This window comes from Colossoma macropomum, unplaced genomic scaffold, assembly GCF_904425465.1.
Source record: "Colossoma macropomum unplaced genomic scaffold, Colossoma_macropomum, whole genome shotgun sequence".
NCBI lineage: Eukaryota > Metazoa > Chordata > Actinopteri > Characiformes > Serrasalmidae > Colossoma > Colossoma macropomum.
The window spans coordinates 12,166,707-12,185,641 of NW_023494808.1; the positions used below are offsets into that span (position 1 = coordinate 12,166,707).

General features: G+C 37.0%; 1 protein-coding gene across 1 annotated transcript in view; it reads left to right on the top strand.

The window, feature by feature from the left end:
• The window catches only part of meis1a (Meis homeobox 1 a), a 47,675-nt gene extending 29,327 nt beyond the window's left edge, over nt 1-18,348 (top strand). Inside the window, exons 9-13 of the mRNA XM_036557689.1 lie at nt 3,806-3,882; nt 12,518-12,576; nt 14,177-14,266; nt 15,621-15,707; nt 18,215-18,348. Of these exons, the coding sequence (XP_036413582.1) occupies nt 3,806-3,882; nt 12,518-12,576; nt 14,177-14,266; nt 15,621-15,667 (273 nt within the window). The 3' untranslated portion in view covers nt 15,668-15,707; nt 18,215-18,348. The remainder of the gene's footprint in view (nt 1-3,805; nt 3,883-12,517; nt 12,577-14,176; nt 14,267-15,620; nt 15,708-18,214) is intronic.
• The last annotated feature ends 587 nt before the right edge of the window (nt 18,349-18,935 follow it).

Below are 18,935 nucleotides of genomic sequence, written 5' to 3' on the forward strand. Positions count from 1 at the left end.
CTGATGAACAGGTCACCGAAACCACACATGTAAACCTACTTACAGAAGCTGCTAATGTAATCCAACTTTCCGAAGATACTGAAGTAGTCAGACATACCTAAACTACTGAAGCACTAACGTAATCTTACTTACCAAAACTACCAAAGTAAACCAATTTACAGAAGTTCCAAATGTAATCCAATTTATCAAAGCTACTAAAGCAATCCAACTAACTGAAGTAACTAAAATAATGCAACTAACTAAAACTACTAAAGTAATCTATCTAATCAAAGCTACTAAAGTAATCCAACTTTTTGATGCTACTAAAGTGATCCAACTAACTGAAGGTACTACTGTAATCCAACTTTCTGACGATACTGTCATAATCCAACTTTCTGAAGGTACTACTGTAATCCAACTTTCTGAAGATACTGTCGTAATCCAACTTTCTGAAGCTACTACGATCCACTTTCTAAAGATACTGCGTACCACTTTCTGAAGCTACTACTGTAATCCAACTTTCTAAAGATACTGTCGTAATCCAACTTTCTGAAGGTACTACTGTAATCCAACTTTCTGAAGATACTGTCGTAATCCAACTTTCTGAAGGTACTACTGTAATCCAACTTTCCGAAGATACTGTCGTAATCCAACTTTCTGAAGCTACTACTGTAATCCAACTTTCTGAAGATACTGTCATAATCCAACTTTCTGAAGCTACTACTGTAATCCAACTTTCTGAAGATACTACTGTAATCCAACTTTCTGAATATACTACTGTAATCCAACTTTCTGAATATACTACTGTAATCCAACTTTCTGAAGCTACTCTTGTTATCCAGTTTACTAAAGATAATATTGTAATCCAATTTTTCGAAGCTACTACTGTAATCCATCTTTCTGAAATTACTATCATAATCCAACTTTCTGAAGTTACTATCATAATCCAACTTTCTGACGCTACCATCATAATCCAACTTTCTGATGCTACTACTGTAATCCAATTTTCTCAAGATACTAAAGAAAATATTAACACTATTAAAGTAATCCAATTTACTAAAACTACCAATCTAGCAGAATGAAGGTACAAGGTAAACTCATTCTTGTTTACATTACATTTATAGTTCTGACTGTGAAACTTCACACCTTTTAAATTCAAGTTTCCAAATATATTATTTATACTCCACTGTGACCCAAAATACTAGACATTCATTGTTACTTCACTGCTTACAAATACGTAATGCTTCCAAATGAACATTATTTAATGTAATTCAGAAGGAACTCGCTGTTAGCTCTATAATTCTGAAATTTGGAAGATATGTTTCCTACACTATCCACCAGTGCTTTAGAGGATTCACTAAACAGACTAAGTTTCCATTTCATTTCTTCTAATTCTTTAAAAATCTGTTGCTAAAATTCCTCTGACATTCCAGACAGAATGCCTGTTTTTTGAGATTATATGTTTTTAAGGGTTCTTTTTCACTGTTTTACACATTAATTATGTATGTAAGAATGTAAAACATTGTCTGAGTGTCTCCATACATCAATGTGCACAAAAACACAGCTCCTGGAAGAGCTTAGTGTGTTTTAGGGGCGTTTTAAGTATCGTTCCCTCAAAATTACCGATAATTAGGGCACTAACAGTTTTATTACCCCCGAAAACAGGATAATCGCCCACCCCCCCAAACCCACACAGAGGCCCACCTCCTTAACACCCAGGGAGCAAACTCGTCTCGTTCAGCTATAAACCACTAAACCTCACCCACCATTTGCTACCAGCGCAATAGCAGCAGGTGTTGGCTTGTGGCTGAGTTGTCAACACAGCTGATCTGGAGTCAGATTTCACACTGGCCTGTCTGTACCTCCAGCTCCAGCTGTGGTTTAGGAGCAGATCCAGGATCAGTTGGAAGCTCTTAATCACATGTTCAGATTTCCCCCGAGCTGAGGCCCAGTGGTCGCTAGAGGCGTTGCCCTTAGTTACGGGATTGTAATTCGTAATGAGTTTGTGGCTTGGCATAAAAACTGGAGTGTAAAAATACTCAAATTTGCACCAAGGTTTCCTGTCTGTTGTCCTGTTTTCTTTTTTTTCAGACACATTATCACTGTGCACCTGTTTTTCAATGGGTGTCCCTGTCACACTAGATATAGAACTACATACCATAAACACTGTTCACACAGCAGATACAGATTCATTGGTCATATAGATCAGAAAAGACTGCAATGTTTGTGTGCATGCAATTAAAAAACACCCACAGATTCACAAAAAAGACAAGATTTTTAGAAGTTTCTTGGGACGTGTAAACAAATTTGGGAAAACCTTCTTCTCACATATAGCAATGATACAGTGTGAAACAAGTAGGAAAGAGCAAGGCACAATGTAGGGCTGGGTAAAGTGTAACATGGATGTTTATTCAGCTACACTGGTTCAAGTAGAATGTGATTTTGCTTATCTTTCTGTGTTCCCATAGCAACGTCTTCTGCCAATTTTGACACCAGTCAGACAGATTCATCCTTTATATGTACCATAAAACTTTTCTCATCATAAGTGTTTACCAGTTACTCACTTATGTGTGTTAAATTCAGCAAATTATCAGTAATAGTTCATTAAAATGGACAGACATGTATTCTGTGTAGAGGACGTGCAGCTATTTTATACTTAGAAAATGAAAAAAAACATGTAATTTGACCAACGTTTGCATGTAACTGTATGTTATATTAATCCCCTTTTTGGTGGCCGTCATATAGCATGTCAATAACACTGTATTTTGAAGCATGTAAATGACTCATAGTGAGAGCTAGCCAGGCACAAGTACGGCCTCCAAATGGTGGGGGGTTGGGTTGCAGTGGTAGAACCAAACCTGTCCAAATAAACAATGAGAGAAGCCCATGGCCCCTTATTAATTCAAAACATTTATCGCTGTTGTCGGAAGAAAACCACGTATCGCCAAAATGGTAACTTTACAGGAGAAGGAAAAAACCTACTTTACTTTTAATGTAAGTCAATGGAACCAGAATTTTTTCCAAGTCAATTTAGGTCATTACTTTTAGTCTGTTCATCACGAAATTTACACACAATGTAAAGAGTAACATTTCAATCATGTCAAAAACTGAAAAATGACAAAATGGAGATACAAGGTTTTGTTCAGACAACAGCGATATATTTTTTGAAAGTATTTTTATAAGCCAAAATGTGTTAGGTTGTGTATCCTCTACCAGGATATTCTTTTAAAAAGTGCATATATGCATACATATATATATATATATATATATATATATATATATATATATATATATATATATATGTATAGTTTCCTGTTTCCTGAACTGCACATTCCTCCTTTGCTTAATAGCTGACTGTGATACAGTTGTATGCAAAAGTTTAAAGACTCCTGGTCAAATGACATGTTTTGTTGGTGTTCTAAGTGAAAACAAGTTAACACTTTCCTCTACAGAGACACACAAATATGGGACATTTCTACAAATTTTAGCGCACAATTTAAGTTTATTTGCTTAGTTTAACATAGTGGAATAAATAAAACGTGTGCTGTAACTTTTGCATTGGTAACATTTTATGTTTTATTTTTCCCCATATGTCAAACACCTGTCATTTAACCAGGGGATGTGCTAACTTTTGCTTGTGACTGTATATACTATATCATTTCTATATAATCTAAATAATATGTATATTTGTATATGTTGTTTTGAATTCATGAATTGTTCTGAATAAATGACCTGTCTATTAAACAGAACTATTAATTAATGTAAACAAAACTGTATTTGGGATTTTCTGTATAAACGCTTCTTTTTCTCTGTTGTTGTTTTTTAGCACCCGTACCCGTCTGAGGAACAGAAGAAGCAGCTAGCTCAGGACACCGGACTGACCATCCTGCAGGTCAACAACTGGTGAGTGCTCCAGTGTGTTTACATTCAGTTTCTCAGGCATGAAGACAAACTGCACTGGAATCCAACTTACTGAGGTTACGAATCCACCTTCAGTCCTCAGGCAGGAATTTGTAAAGACATTTTTGTTGGCACTGAATGCGCAGCTTACTCTGATTGATTACGACGGGAGACATATTTTATATACAGTACTTCATTCTCTGAATTGTTCTGCCACACTGCGAACCAGAGTATTAGATGTTCACTGTTACTTCAACGGTAAAATGAACTTCTGCTGTTTTTCATTAGAGCCTCCCGACGTGAGTTTAACGATGTGAACTGTGCTGCCTGCTTTTGTCCCATAGAGTTTTCAGTTGAAGTGAAAAACTTTTGTCATAACAAAAATGCATTTTTTTGGTCAAAAAAATATCTCACTAAGATGCCCAGATGGAAACAGTTTTGAGATAAATGTACTGCACAAGAAGGAGGGCCTTCTGGAAGAAACAGGGAAACTGGTTTTAACTACACTCCTAAAAAAGATGGTTCTTCAAGGGTTCTTTGGTAAAGAAGTTGGTTCTATATAGAGTCATGAACACTCAAAGACTCGTTGCATGATTAAATGGTTCTTTGCATCATGAAATGGTTCTTCAGATTGATGGAGAATGTGCTGTACGTGGTTCTATAAAGAACATTTTTGAATAGGGTTCTATATAGAAAAAGGGTTCTTCTAGTTACAAGCTTGACAACCCTTTTTAAAAAGGTTCTGTATAGAACTATGTCTATATAGACATTATGCCTGAAGCATGCACTTAAAATAGATGGCTCTTCATGGGTTCTTCAGTAAAGAGTTCTATATGGAACAATTTCCTGCTAAAATGGTTCTTTGCATGGTGAAATGGTTCTTCAGACTGATGGAGAATGTGTTGTATACTGTAGCATAAAGGGTTCTATATGGTACCAAAAAAGGGTTCTTTGGCTTGTAACAATAGCAGAACCCCTTTTTATGCTAAATAGAGCCCTTTTCAAAAAGGTTCTAAATAGAACCACCTACAGCACATTCTCCATCAATCAGAAAAACCATTTCATGATGTAAAGAACGCTTTAATCGTGTAATGGGTTCTTTGAGTGTTCATGCTTCTATATAGAACCATTTCTTTTGCTAAAGAACCCTTAAAGAGCCATCTTTCTAAGAGTGTATATATTTCTATATATAGAACGTTTTTGAAAATGGCTCTGTATAGCATGATAAGCTTGCCATTGTAACAACAGCAGAACCCTTTTTGGTGCTATATAGAACCATTTTCAAAATAGGTTCTATGTAGGACTATACACAACACATTCTCCATCAATATGGAGAACCATTTCACTATGCAAAGAACTATTTAAGCATGAAATTGTTCTATGTAGAACTCATGGCTCTAAATATAACCATTTTTTTTTTACTAAAGAACCCTTGAAGAACCATCTACAGCACATTATCTATCAGAAGAAGAACCATTTCCTGATGCAAAGAACCCTTTAATCATGCAAGTTCTTTGAGTGTTCGTGGTTCTATATAGAACCATTTTCTTTACTAAAAAAACATTAAAGAACCATCTTTTTTACTTTGATAATATCAAAATATATAACTATATATCATATCACTCCCTGTTCTGCTTTAGAATGAGTCACATTTATAATGTCCTTTAGGAAAATGAGGTGGTGAGTAGTTAGTTAGTTATTAATAAGACAACTCGATGAAAAATGTTAAAGGAGAATTTCACAGATTTTTCAAAACTTCTGCAAAATTTAGTTAGTCGTGAACAAAGTCATTCAGAGTGGTTTGACGTTACATTGTGGAGAAACTTACGGACTCAGATTTCTTTACAGTGGTGCTGATGGGAACCAGGGGTCTCAATGTTTACAACACAAAAATAGCCATTTTATTTACTATATAAAACCACCAGTGAACCTACACATGAGTTTTATATGTAATGTTGATGATGGCAAAATGGTGCTAAATGTAAGAAAGCCTTCTCTGGGCACTATTCACATTTACAATGTCCTGCAAGTAGTTTAAAAATAAGTTTTAGGCCAAAATCTTGTCACTTTAGACAGTGTATTTGTAACTATTTTGAGCTAACTTTTACACGGTATTAAATTATACCTCCTACATAATTTAATGGTTAAAACAAAGTCATTCAGATTGGTTTGGTGTGAAATGCTCTGTTCTAGAGAACTATACTGAGACAGAGTTATTCACAGTGGTGGTGATAGGAACCAGACATCTGAAGAGTTGAATGCATCTAAAAACTACCACATGAAATGACCATGAATATACTGCCTTGAACGTTACAGCAATTTTGAGAAGGTTTCGGAACGATTTGCAGGGTGTTGGGAGGCAAAATAGTCCTCAGAAAAACCTTATTATTTCAACTTTACCACATTTCACCATCATCAACATTACATGGTGGTTTTAGATAATAAATAAAATGGCTATATCTGTGTTGTAGACATTGTGACTTCTGGTTCCTATCACCACCACTGTAAAGAAATCTGATTCAGTCAGTTTATCTACAACAGAGCATTTCACCCCAAACCATTCTGAATAATGGTGTTTACATCCCAAAGAATGAATTATATATAAAGTTGGAAAAATCGATTAAAATGCTCTTTAAGCACTTTGGACGTCTGGTTCCGATGACCACTGTTGTGAACAATTCTGCCTAAGCTTATCTAGAATGGAGCAGTTCACATCAAACCACTCTGAATGACGCTGTGGAAAAGTAGTGAATGGAGTTATTTATAATCGTCTCTTTTAATGAACAGGCGAGGTTTAGTTTTGGACGCAGTTACACTGGAAATGACGGACTTTCCATTGAAAATCTGCAGTCTAGAACCAGGCTTAATCTCTGACTTAGACTTTAAGAACATCAAGAAGGTTTTAGATGTCTTGAACTGGACCCTAAGAGTTTCATTTGCATAGTAAACCGTTTACTCCCTGTTCTATGAAAGAATAAGTCATACATGTATATATTTAATGCTTTGATCCAGCTCCATCTATTAATTTAATAGAAAGCCACTGTTGTACCGGATCACCATTATTACACGTTGCTTCCCCGTTCCATTCCCGTGCACTGGAACATTCCCAGATCATTCTAGAATGCTTTGTTGCGTGGCAACAGTGTGTTCCACTCTCAGAACAGGTGAGGGGGTGTGGGGAGTAGTGCAAACGAGCACTTGTCACATTAAACAAAATTTTCATGGTGAACAGCTGGACTGGTTTATTTAAACCCACCCACATACGATGGATGACCGCTGAGTAACCCCACATTACGGTGCAGCCAGACGCACATTTTATGGTTCAACCTGACCAAGTGAATTCATATAAATTCATTCCTATATATATATATATATATATATCTATATATCTATATATATATATATGAAAGTCCTGGATTTAACATTTGGGAGTGGAGAGTTATTACTTTTATTTTGCTGTAAGTCAAACGGACTCATGTACAGGACTGCGCAAAAGTTATTTAATTTCCAGTCAAAATGGCCATTTCAGTTTTCATTAGATGTTTCTAAGTAGATTAGATAATAATCCACTTGCATAAAGGAAGAAGAAAGTCAAAGGAAAATAAGCAATTTCCAAAACTGGAGTTCAAAAAAATGATTCAAAGTTCTAAAGAATAATGAGGCTCCTAACAACCACCTGGAGGACCTGGCAGACACCAAAACTGTCCCCATCAGATAAACAGCACTTAAAGCTTTCATCTTTGAGAGAGAGGAGAAAATCAAGCTCCACTCTGGATTCAGATCTGAAAACATCCACAGGAGTTTCTGTCCATCCTTCCACTGTGAGACACTCAGCACTATGAGTCTGAAAGGATGTGTAGCTGTTAAGAAGCTCTTACTGAGAAAAGGAGACACATCAAACAAAGAAGCTGCCGGTGTTTCTCAGAACAATGGACTGACCACCCCAGAGTCCAGACCCCTACATCAGTGAATGTGTTTGGGATTATTTGGATCAAGAAAAGCAGAAAATGTTAAACCAACTTCTAAGACTGAACTTTGGAGGTGTGAAAAACATCCCTGCAGGTTTCTCTGAAACATTGAAAGTGAGTCTCCTGAAAAGAATAGAAGCTGTAATAACAGTAAAGACACAATACTGAAAATTGATATATTTAGTTGAGGCTTCTGTGATGCTGAAAAGCGTATATCTTGTAATGGCCATTTTGACTGGAAATCAAACAGATGATAAAATAACGCAATAATTAAAAGCATTAAAAGAGTTTATGAAGTTATTTATATAATCACAGTAATGATTTAATTAGACAAAATCTCATTCATGTTTATATTTTATTGTGATTTGTCTTTTATCATGGCGCAATAAAATGAAATGGAATCATTAAGACAGACTGACAGAAGCCGATCAGTTTCATTGTTATATAGTTTGTGTTGTACTTTGATTAATGACACAAAAAAAACCTCAAAATGATTTCACAAATTGATGCTAGATTCGTGGGGTGGGGGGCATCTAAACTTAGGGAGCATCTTGTCTTGATAAGAGAATTAGATGCTGTTCAAGTTTATTTTCCCTGACTATATTGAGGCTTATATGTCACCATCCTGTACGAGCTAAACTCATGCACAGATCTGCTTAGCTTTACAGTAAATGGACACTTATTTAGCCTCATTTTCCCCTAAAATAAAGTTACATAATGCTTTTACTGGAGATACAGTGACTTCTAAGAGTGAACTGTATGTCATGCTGTTTGATCTCCAATCATCACACTTGTGTGAGCAGACTGAAGGACTAATCTGTGCTTCTGTGTTGTTTCATGTTTGAGAGTGGGCCTCAAATAACTGTAGCACACGTCCCACCCTTGTACGTTTATGGTACGTGTTTGGCATGTGTGTGTGTGTGTGTGTGTGTGTGTGTGTGCATGTGTTCGGGGTGAGAAGGCAGGGCCTGCAGCTCGTAAACTCAGCCTCATGGTGTGAAGTAAGGGGTCAGCCAGGGGTCAAATTTTACCCCCTAAAAGAGGAGGCAGTCTTTTCACCGTATGGGCTTCTGTTCTTGTCTCTGATTGGCCACTGGACAGGCAGCTCAGAGGGGAGTGCTCAGCAGACAGAATGGATCAGGCCTCATTGTAAGAATGCTGATCTAGGGTCTGTTTTTTAATAGTCAAATAGCTGTAAACTGTAAATTGGTCCATTCATTATGAAATGCTTGCACAATGTAAAGAGCAGCGGATAGTTTGTGTAAAATGCTGTGTAAAAACAAATCAAAACCTATAAAAGTTACAGTATTCTGATATGATGGCAATGAAAACCAGTTATATGAAAAGGGATACTCAGTCCTTGATCGGTCCTCATACTGAGATTAAGAGTGTCTTATCTATTTATTTTAACATGCTCAGAGTTTTGCAATCATTGCAATTTCAATTGCCATCTAAAAAACTCGAAACTTCTGTTTTCTCTCATTTTTTAAGCCAACTGAAAATGCTAGATGCTGTTTACATTGTCTGAACTTGATGAACGGACCAATAGAAATGTCCCAAACTCCCTCAAATAAATTCATTTTTTCTTTCTTATAAAGTTAACAGCATTTGAGATGAGGTTTCCTTATGATAGTGATGTCTTATATCAGCAGTATGAACTAACGCAAAGGTAAATATGTTATTATACCATTCGATCCATGCATTCTGTCTCTAATAATAAAGGTTCCTAAATGGTTCTTAGCTTGGATGTACAGTTCTAGGGAAAACCTTGAATTGGTATAGAACCTTAACATTATGTGAAGGTCCTTTAAACTATGTTCATTTGCACATCTCTAAAGAATCATGTACTGAAAGGTTCCTTAGGAAAACCAAAGTGGTTCGTCAGTGACATCACTCCAAATAACTCCTTTTGGCCGGTATTAGCCATCTTGTTCATTTTAAGCTGTGCTCTCTTAGGGCCATAAAGGGTTCTTTGAGTGATGCTGTACAAGAACCACTTTTTTAATTTCCCTGAACCGTATTCCAAAAAGGGATATGAATATGTCAAGGAACTTTCTAGTAAAGGCTTAAAGGACCTTCACGTAATGTACAGTTTCTGTAAAGGTTCTACACCAATTTAAGGGTTTTTCATAGGACCTTCATGGAATGTGGAGGTTCCTTAAAGTTGTAATAAGGTTCTTCGCACTCATGTCTCATTTGAGTTTTTATTGACCCAAAATGGGTTCTTTCGTATCATGCAGGGAACCCTTTGCTTCTCCCATTCTCTTAAATATTTTTATTTATTTTTTTTTATATTTTAAGCTTTAGACACATTTTGTCTTCGCTTAAAGTTTTGGACACATTTCAATATTTTTCTTTACCATTCAATTGATGCATCCAGTCCACTCAACGGTTCCTAAATGGCCCTAGGAAAAACCTGTAATTGGTATAGAACCCTTAGGAACAAAGTGGTTTTTCTATGACATGTACACACACACACACACACACACACACACACACACACTATATATATATATATATATATATATATATATATAGAGAGAGAGAGAGAGAGAGAGAGAGAGAGAGATAGATATTAGGCGCATTTTATTTCAATTCAATTCATGCATTCTGTAAAAGCAAACGTTCTTAAATTGTTTGTATGGTTCTAGGAAAAGCCCGATATATAGAACATTAATAATTGTATATATGATCTTTAAGGTTTCTTTTAACTTCAAGCTGCTCTTTTACCAAAAAGGTTCTTTAAAGAAGCTTCCATTTGAAAGAAACCAAAACTGGTTCTTCTGTTGCATCGAGGAACCTTTTCTAGCACCTTTATTTTAAAATAAAGAGAAGAAAATCTTCAGAGTAGCTCTTCATTTCCTCCAGTTGCTGCTGGGCGGGGCTCGTTAGCTCACTCTCATCATTTGCTGTGTGTGAACTGACGCTGTTCTGAATGACCCCCACCTCTCTGGGAGAACATGAAATAGAAGCGGCCCGCCTGGGGTGAAACAGGGCGACATAAATCATGTGCCGACCAGGGCGCTGGCACCTGGAGGTCAGAGGCCACAAGGGGGTTTTTAGGCTGAGAAAGACCAGAGCCGCATCTCTGCTCAGCATGTGAGGTCATCAGGTCACAGAGTCAAAAGGTGAAAGGTGAAGCATTGCAGGGGAGCTGATAGTAAAAGCACTCTGAGCTCATCTGTACAGCGACATCATTTACATTAACTCACGCTGACCCTGATGATGGGGCAGCCCCGATCTGTCCAGAGGTGCAAATGATTCCACTCAACTCTGATTCTTCAGGAAACGATCCAGTGCCTTTCACATTTCACCATGATTCAGTTTGGTTCAGTTGCTTGGGTACAATTTGAATTATATTCTTAACATGTCACCACAGTTTGATTTGATTCTGTTACTTTGGTATGATTCAGAAATTAAATTGACCAAAAATGCACTATGATTCAATTTGGTTCACTTCAATTATTTTAGTATGTTTCAGAATTAAAGTAAACACAAATTCACTGATTTTCAATTGGATGTGATTAGACTGTTTTGGTGTGCTTCGCAAATAAATATGTAATTATTTCATGGAGATTCGATTTGATTAGATTATTTTGGTACAAAACACAAACTAAAAATAAAACATCTCATGACAATTCAATTCTGATTGATTCGATCATTTTGCCTAGGACTCTGAATTTGACTTAAAAAAATTTCAATGTGACTTGATTTGATTTAATTATTTTAATACAATTCACATATTAAAAAAAATCACAATGATTAAATTCAGTTCGATTCAATTATTTTGCTATGATTCAGAATCATGTTTAAAATATTTCACCACGATTTAATTAGATTATTGTGAAACAATTCACATTTTTTTGGTTTGATTCAAAAGCATGTTTAAAAATTTCAACATGATTTGATTTTGTTAGATTTCTTCAGTACAAATTTGTAATTTGGTAAGAAATGATTTTTTTTGTTTGAATTCTAGTTGATTCTGTTTGATTTTTTTCTAGGTGAGAGTGTGATTTAGAATTACATGTTAACAATTTGACTGATTTAATTGATTTGATTATTATTTGTTTTGTACAATTCACAAATTTATTTAAAAAAATCTAGTTTTTATTTGGTTCAATTTGAGTATTTGGGTACACTGTAAAAAGTGGCTGTCAGATCTGCTTACAAAAATGACTTCTTGTGGTAACAAGCAATTGATCTAGTTTTATTCAACTCAAAAAATACATTGAAAGAATCGTTCATTCAAAGTATTTATTTAGGTTGAATAAAATCCAAACCTAAAAAAAATATTACATTAAGTAATTTTTTGAAGTTGTTCTGACAAGCCACTTTGTACAGTGTAGGATTTAGAATTATTGATACAAATATATTGAATAAACACGTGACTAGAGTAATTATTTACACAGCAGTAGAATATAAACACGCTTTTTTATTTTTACTTTTCAAGACTGATTAAGTATAGTACAGCCAGAGAATCAATTGTAACACCCTCTGTTACACCCGTGTGAATATGATGTTAACATAACAGCTACTGAAAAGATGCTGTATCTGAAATGTCATGTCTTTTGGAACAACAGGAAGTTATTAAATGATAATATACAGTCATTTTCTATTTATTATAATTTCTTGTCAAGAGATTTGATCCCCACTTTTATCTCGCTCTGTAGGTTCATCAACGCCAGGAGAAGAATAGTCCAGCCGATGATCGATCAGTCCAATCGTGCCGGTAATCTGCTCAGTCATTATCTTTCTTCTTTAAAGTCTGCATTTCTTCCTGCTCAGACCCCCACTTATCTCTCCTGCACTCTCTGGCACTTCCACTAAGTGGTCCGAATCCAAACAGGAAAGTTACCTCACAGTTCTGAGGACCTGTTTTAAGTGATGGAAAATGAATCATTGGACCAAAGTGATACATTTCATCCTTCTGTTCTTCTATCTTCAAATCTATCTTGTTCTTTTCTTGCTACACTCTCTGGCTCTCTTGCTCTCTACCACTCTACCCCCTCAGCCTCCCTCTGTCACTCTCCCTCTGTCTCCCCATCTCTCGCTCTCTCTCTATCTCTCTTTCTCTCTGAGCTGTCAGAGGGAGCTGGTCTTTTTTCTGTTGAGCTGTAGTGAAGTTTATGGGCTGTGAGGGGGGACGTGGGGCGGTGAAGGTTTTGGCTGAGCTGGAGAGATGGAAGGAGGAGGGATGGAGGGGTGGAGGGATGGAGGGATGTGGAAGGGTAGTTCAAAGACATTTCTGAACTGTTGCCCTTACGCCAGTTAACCAGACACAGCTCACAAACCCCATATAGACTGTACTGTAATGTGTAATGGGGAGAGAGAGAGAGAGAAAGAATGCGGGAGAGAAAGAACTTCATTTATTTTATTTTTAACTACTACTATTGTATATATTTTATGTTCTTATAACTTCTGAATTGTCTTTATTCTCTTGGCTTTTCTGGGTCTGTTTCAATCTGCAGAGCCATTTGAATTATAATAGCAGTAACACTTTATTTTGAGCGTCCACTCTTGATACTTTGTTGTTGCTCACCTTGCTAACATTCAACTACACATGGATTAATTGCAGCTGTTAATTGAGTGTATTAGATTCTGTTAAATCTAAACTTAACCGTAACTTCAACTCAAAACTGAAACCTATTTCTACAGCTAACCCTAAATGTAGCCATAGTTCAACTCTAAACCTAAGCTTCATCCTAAATATAACCCTAACCATAACTTCTACCCAAAACCTAAGATTAAACCTAAATATAACCCTAACCATAACTTCAACCCAAAACCTAAGATTAAACCTAAATATTACCCTAACCATAACTTCAACCCAAAACCTAAGATTAATCCCAAATATAACCCTAAATATACCTTAAACCCAAAACCCAATCTTAATCCTAAATATAACCCTAACCATAAATTCAACCCAAAACCTAATCTTAATCTTACTCTTAACCTTAACTTCAAAACCTAAACGTCCAAAATCTAAAAATAATCCTAAATCTAATTCAAACCCGAATCTTAACTTCAACCCAAAACCTAAACTTAATCCTAAATAACGATAACCATAGCTTCAACCCAAAACCTAAGCTTAATCCTTAATATAACCCTAACCAGAGCTTCAACCCAAAACCTAAGCTTAATGCTGGACTTAACCCTAATCCTAGAAAACTGAGGGCATGTTGTAGAGCATCTGTAGATAATCTGTAGGAAAGTCTCAAAATAAAGTGTGACCATGATTATTTCTATGCAAGATGCTCTGCATTTACACCCATTTTAAAAATGATTTATTTATTGATTTACTGATTGATGCTGATCCTCTTCCTGTGCAGTCGGTCACAGCGGGCCATATCCTCCTGACGGTCAGTCGATGGGAGGTTACATGCTGGATGGACAGGCTCACATGGGCACCAGACCCCCAGGTTACAGCTTTAAACTCTCATTACACGTTTCAATACATGGTACTGTTTACATGTTGTAATGCATTTAATACAAAAGCTCAAATGTTCCTCATCAGCCAAGACCTGATTATCCTCCAGTCCTTCTTTAGTTTTTGCACGATGAGGCTAGACATGGGCAAAAGTACACTCTTTAAAAAAAAGACGGTTCTTTAAGAGTTCTTTAGTAAAGAAAATGGTTCTATATATACCCATGAACACTCAAAGAACACTGCGTGATTAAAGGGTTCTTTGCATCGTGAAAGGTTCTTCAGATTAATGGAGAAGGTGCTGTAGATGGTTTTATATAGAACCTTTGTGAAAATGGTTCTTCTATTGTTACGATGTCAAGCTTGTAACGATAGCAGAACCAATTTTGGTGCTATATAGAACCCTTTTCAAAAAGGTTTTATATTGAACCATCTACAGCACATTCTCCATCCATCTGAAGAATCCGTTCATGATGCAAAGGACACTTTAGTCATGCAAAGGTTCTTTAAGGCCTTCATGGTTCTATAAAGAACCATTTTCTATTTTCATTTACTAAAAAAACACTTGAAGAACCGTCTTTTTTACATCTACGGCATTCTTATCCAGATCAAGTTACAATTCAATCATATTTACACAGGTAGGCGAAGGCAGTGTTGGAAGTCTAGCCCAAGGACTCTTGTTGGTATAGTATAGGGTATTTGCCCAGGCAGAGGACTGAACCCCAGTCTACAGCATAGAAGGCCTAGGTGTCACTACACCAACCACCGTTTCTAAGTGTGTATACGCAACATTCAGGCTGCCAATACTGTTTTAGCTGTTCATGCTGTTATCCATTGTTACAATGACAGGATGTCGTAAAGTGTCAGAAACCACATAAGCCAGTCGGGATGCACCAGTGTGGGAATTGTGGGCCGAAGCCGAATTCTATTATTTTGCATGTACATATCTGCTGATGTCATATCTACTAAACATTCGTGCTCTTCCAGAGGACAATAAATACATCGAATATTGGTTTGCAATGTCGGCAAAATCTAATCATCTGTCGGGTGCTGATATTTTTTAAGCAATTATGTGCCGATACTGATATGATTTTGGTATCATTGTGCATCCTAACAAGGCAGTCCATATGATAGTCCTTAACAACTCGAGACAGACTGAGAAAGTGTACCCTGATTAGATATGCAGTTTGCACGATGGTAATTGGTGGAGTATAAGCTGCCTTTACATATTTAGATTTTATTTGTATAGATTAATTTTTAAGGAGCCTCACATATTAACTGTATGACAATGAAAGAAACAATATTGAAATGAATCTCTCTCCGTCTCTCTCTCTCTCACTCTCTCTCAGGATCACTGGCTGGGATGGGGATGGACACTCAGTGGCACTACATGTAACCTGTGAGGGTCCATTCAGCTACACCTACGCATGAGAGCGGTGAGCTCAACCTTTTTACTGTAAACAGATCTTGTTTATTTGAGTTTTTGAGGAAAAAAAACAAAACAATAAAGAAAAAGAGTGACACAGGCTGCAGAGACAAAGAGAATGAGTCATAAAAAGAGAGATAAAGACAGAAATAGTTAAAGAGAGAGAGAAAGAAAAAGAGGGGAGAGAGAAAGACAGAAATAGTTTAGAGAGAGAGAACAAGAGGAGAAAGAGGGAGAGAGAAAGGAGAAAGGGGAGAGAGAGTGAGAGAGAGAGAGAAAGGGGAGAAAGACAGAAATAGGTAAAGAGAGAGAGGGGTAAGAGAGAGTAAGAGAGAGAGAGAGAGAGAGAGAGACAGAAATAGTTAAAGAGAGAGAAAGAAAAAGAGAGGAGAGAGAGTGAGAGAGAAAGAGAGAAAGGGGAGAAAGACAGAAATAGTTAAAGAGAGAGAGAGAGAGAGAGAGAGAGAGAGAGAGGAGAGAGAGAGAGAGAAAGAGAGGAGAGAAAGACCGAAATAGTTAAAGAGAGAGAAAGAAAAAGAGGGGAGAGAGAAAGACAGAAAAAGTTTAGAGAGAGGGAGAGAGAGAGGAGAGAGAGAGTGAGAGAGAAAGAGAGAAAGGGGAGAAAGACAGAAATAGTTAAAAAGAGAGAGAGCGACAGAGATAAAAAAAGATGAAGGAGAGGAGTGAGAGAAGAAAGAGAGAGAAACAGAGAGAGCAAGACTCCTGCAGAGATACTAACGAGCTTTCTCTTTCTCTGTCTCTGCCTCTCTCTCTCTTTCTCCTCTCTCTATTTGTCTCTCTCTCTCTCTGCTTTCTACCTGTCTGTCTGTCTCTCTTCCCTCTGGGTCTCTTATCTCTCTGTCTATCTTTGAGTATTTCTCTTCTGTCTCTCTCGTTTTGTCTCTGCTGCTGTTTCTCTCTCTCTCTCTCTCTCCTCTCTTCTCTCTCTCTCTGATTGCACAGTCTCCAAAGTCTATTCAGACAATACATCTGTCATATCCCATAATGCTTCGCTGCTCTAACAGATGACCCTCCGCCTCACTGCATGCGGACCCCTGAGAGGAGGCCTTTTGACCTCTCTAATCTTGTCGTTTCTTTCTTTGTCTCTTTTGCTCTCCTGATTTGAGAACAGCTCAGTTACTCAGTTATGATTTCTCTTCACCTCACAGTCAACGACTGTTCAGTGTGAATAACGTTAAGAGTCACCAACAGTAAAATCATCCAGTCTGAATTTCCACTTACAGATATGAGCTCTTACATTGTACATCTGAGTGTATACACACACACACACACACGCGCGCGCACACACACACACACGCGCGCACACACACGATGACTAGTGTATTTAATTTACTTGAATTAAATGTACACATTATTTCCACATGAATAAAATCGATTATAAATACACAAAAGTATGCGAAAGTTCAAACTCCCCCAGTCAAAAGACGTTTTTGTTGGTTTTCTACGTAAAATTAAGTGAACACATCCTCTACAGAGAACACTCTTCTGCACATTTTAATACACAATTACTGTTTATTTGGTGAATTGTATATATTGAAAAACTAAAAAACAGAAAATATGGCCTGTGCAAAAGTTATGACACGTTTAATATGTTGTTTTATTTTTTTAACATGCCAAACTCAGAAAAATAAATAGAAATCAGGCAAAAAAAAAAATGGTTTAAAATGTCAGAAAGCATACTTCCGCTCATTTTAATGCACCATTTCTATTTATTTGCTGAGTTTAACACACAGAAAACAACACAAAATATAAAATGTGCCCTAACTTTTACACAATTACACATTTTTATGTTTTTTTTTCCCCTCAATATGTTAAATTCAGCAAATAAACAGTAGTTGTGCATTAAAATGTGCAGAAGAGTTTTCTCTGTAGAGGATGTGCTCACTTATTTTAGAAAGTCAACAAAAATGTCATTTGAATAGAGGTGCCCAAACTGGTGGTGACACTGACGTAGTGGTGGTGTGTGTTGTGCTGGTACGAGTGGATCAGACACAGCAGTGCTGCTGGAGTTTTTAAGCTACACTAAAAAGAACTTGTGTTTGGAGAGTATAGTACACTGTACTGTAAATTTGACCATTTTTTCTTGTGTTTTGTTTCCTGAGTGACAGATTATACACTTGTAGGCATTTGTGGTCAAATTACATGTTTTGTTGATTTTTTTTAAGTTAAAACACCCCCAGTGATGTTTTGTTGGTTTTCAAGTGAACACATCCTCTACAGAGAACACTCTTCTGCACATTTTAACACAAAGTTACTGTTTACTTGCTGAATTTTATATATTGAAAAAAATAAAAACAGATAATGTGCCCCGTGTTTTATGTTTTTCCAATATGCAAAACTCAGCAAAATAAATAGAAACTGTGCAATACAATTGGCTAAAATTCTATATTTAAGATTTTCCCTGTAAAGCAACACAGAAAACCAACAATACAACAGGACTATATGAGGCCAAGGCACTAAATCCTCATTCCTTGCCTGTTTTTCTTTTTCCTGCAGTATCGTAGATGGCATATCATCGACACCAGAAATCCCAGAAACCCAAATGAATTACCTCTCTGTGGCTTATGGAGCGCTGCTGCCTCACTGCTACAGCAACACAGAGACTGCTATGCTTCAGCTGACCATTAAAGCCTTCACATTCAAAACAGCCACCTCAGCTGGAGTCTGGTGTGGAACGGGAGATCAACTACACTATCTGTCCAAAAAGTATCCAGACATCCCTTCTAATTAGTGAACTCGGCTACTAAAGGTGCACCCATTGCTGACACGGGTGTTCAATTGCGCGGACACAGCTTGTGTCATCTCCATAGAAAAGCACTGACCATAGAATGGGACACTCTGAAACAGCTGCAGGTGAGTCACCATGCCCAATGCCAAGCTTCAGCTACAGGCATATAAGCTCCCCAGCATTGGGCTGTGCAGCAGTGGAACAGTTCTCTGAAGTGATGGAGCTCCTATCAATACCTTTGGGATGAGCTGGAGTGATCCAGAACTATTAATCCAGCATCAGTACCTGACCTCACTAATGCTCTTGTGGCTGAATGCAATCAAATCCTCACAGCAATGTTTCAACATCTAGTTTAAAGCCTTCCCAGAAGAGTGGAGGATGTTACTGCAGCAAAGAGCAGGCAAGTTCTCTATTAATACCCTTGATTTCAGAAGAAACATTGTCTATTGGACAATATGGACTTATGTGGACTATATCAATAATAAGAAC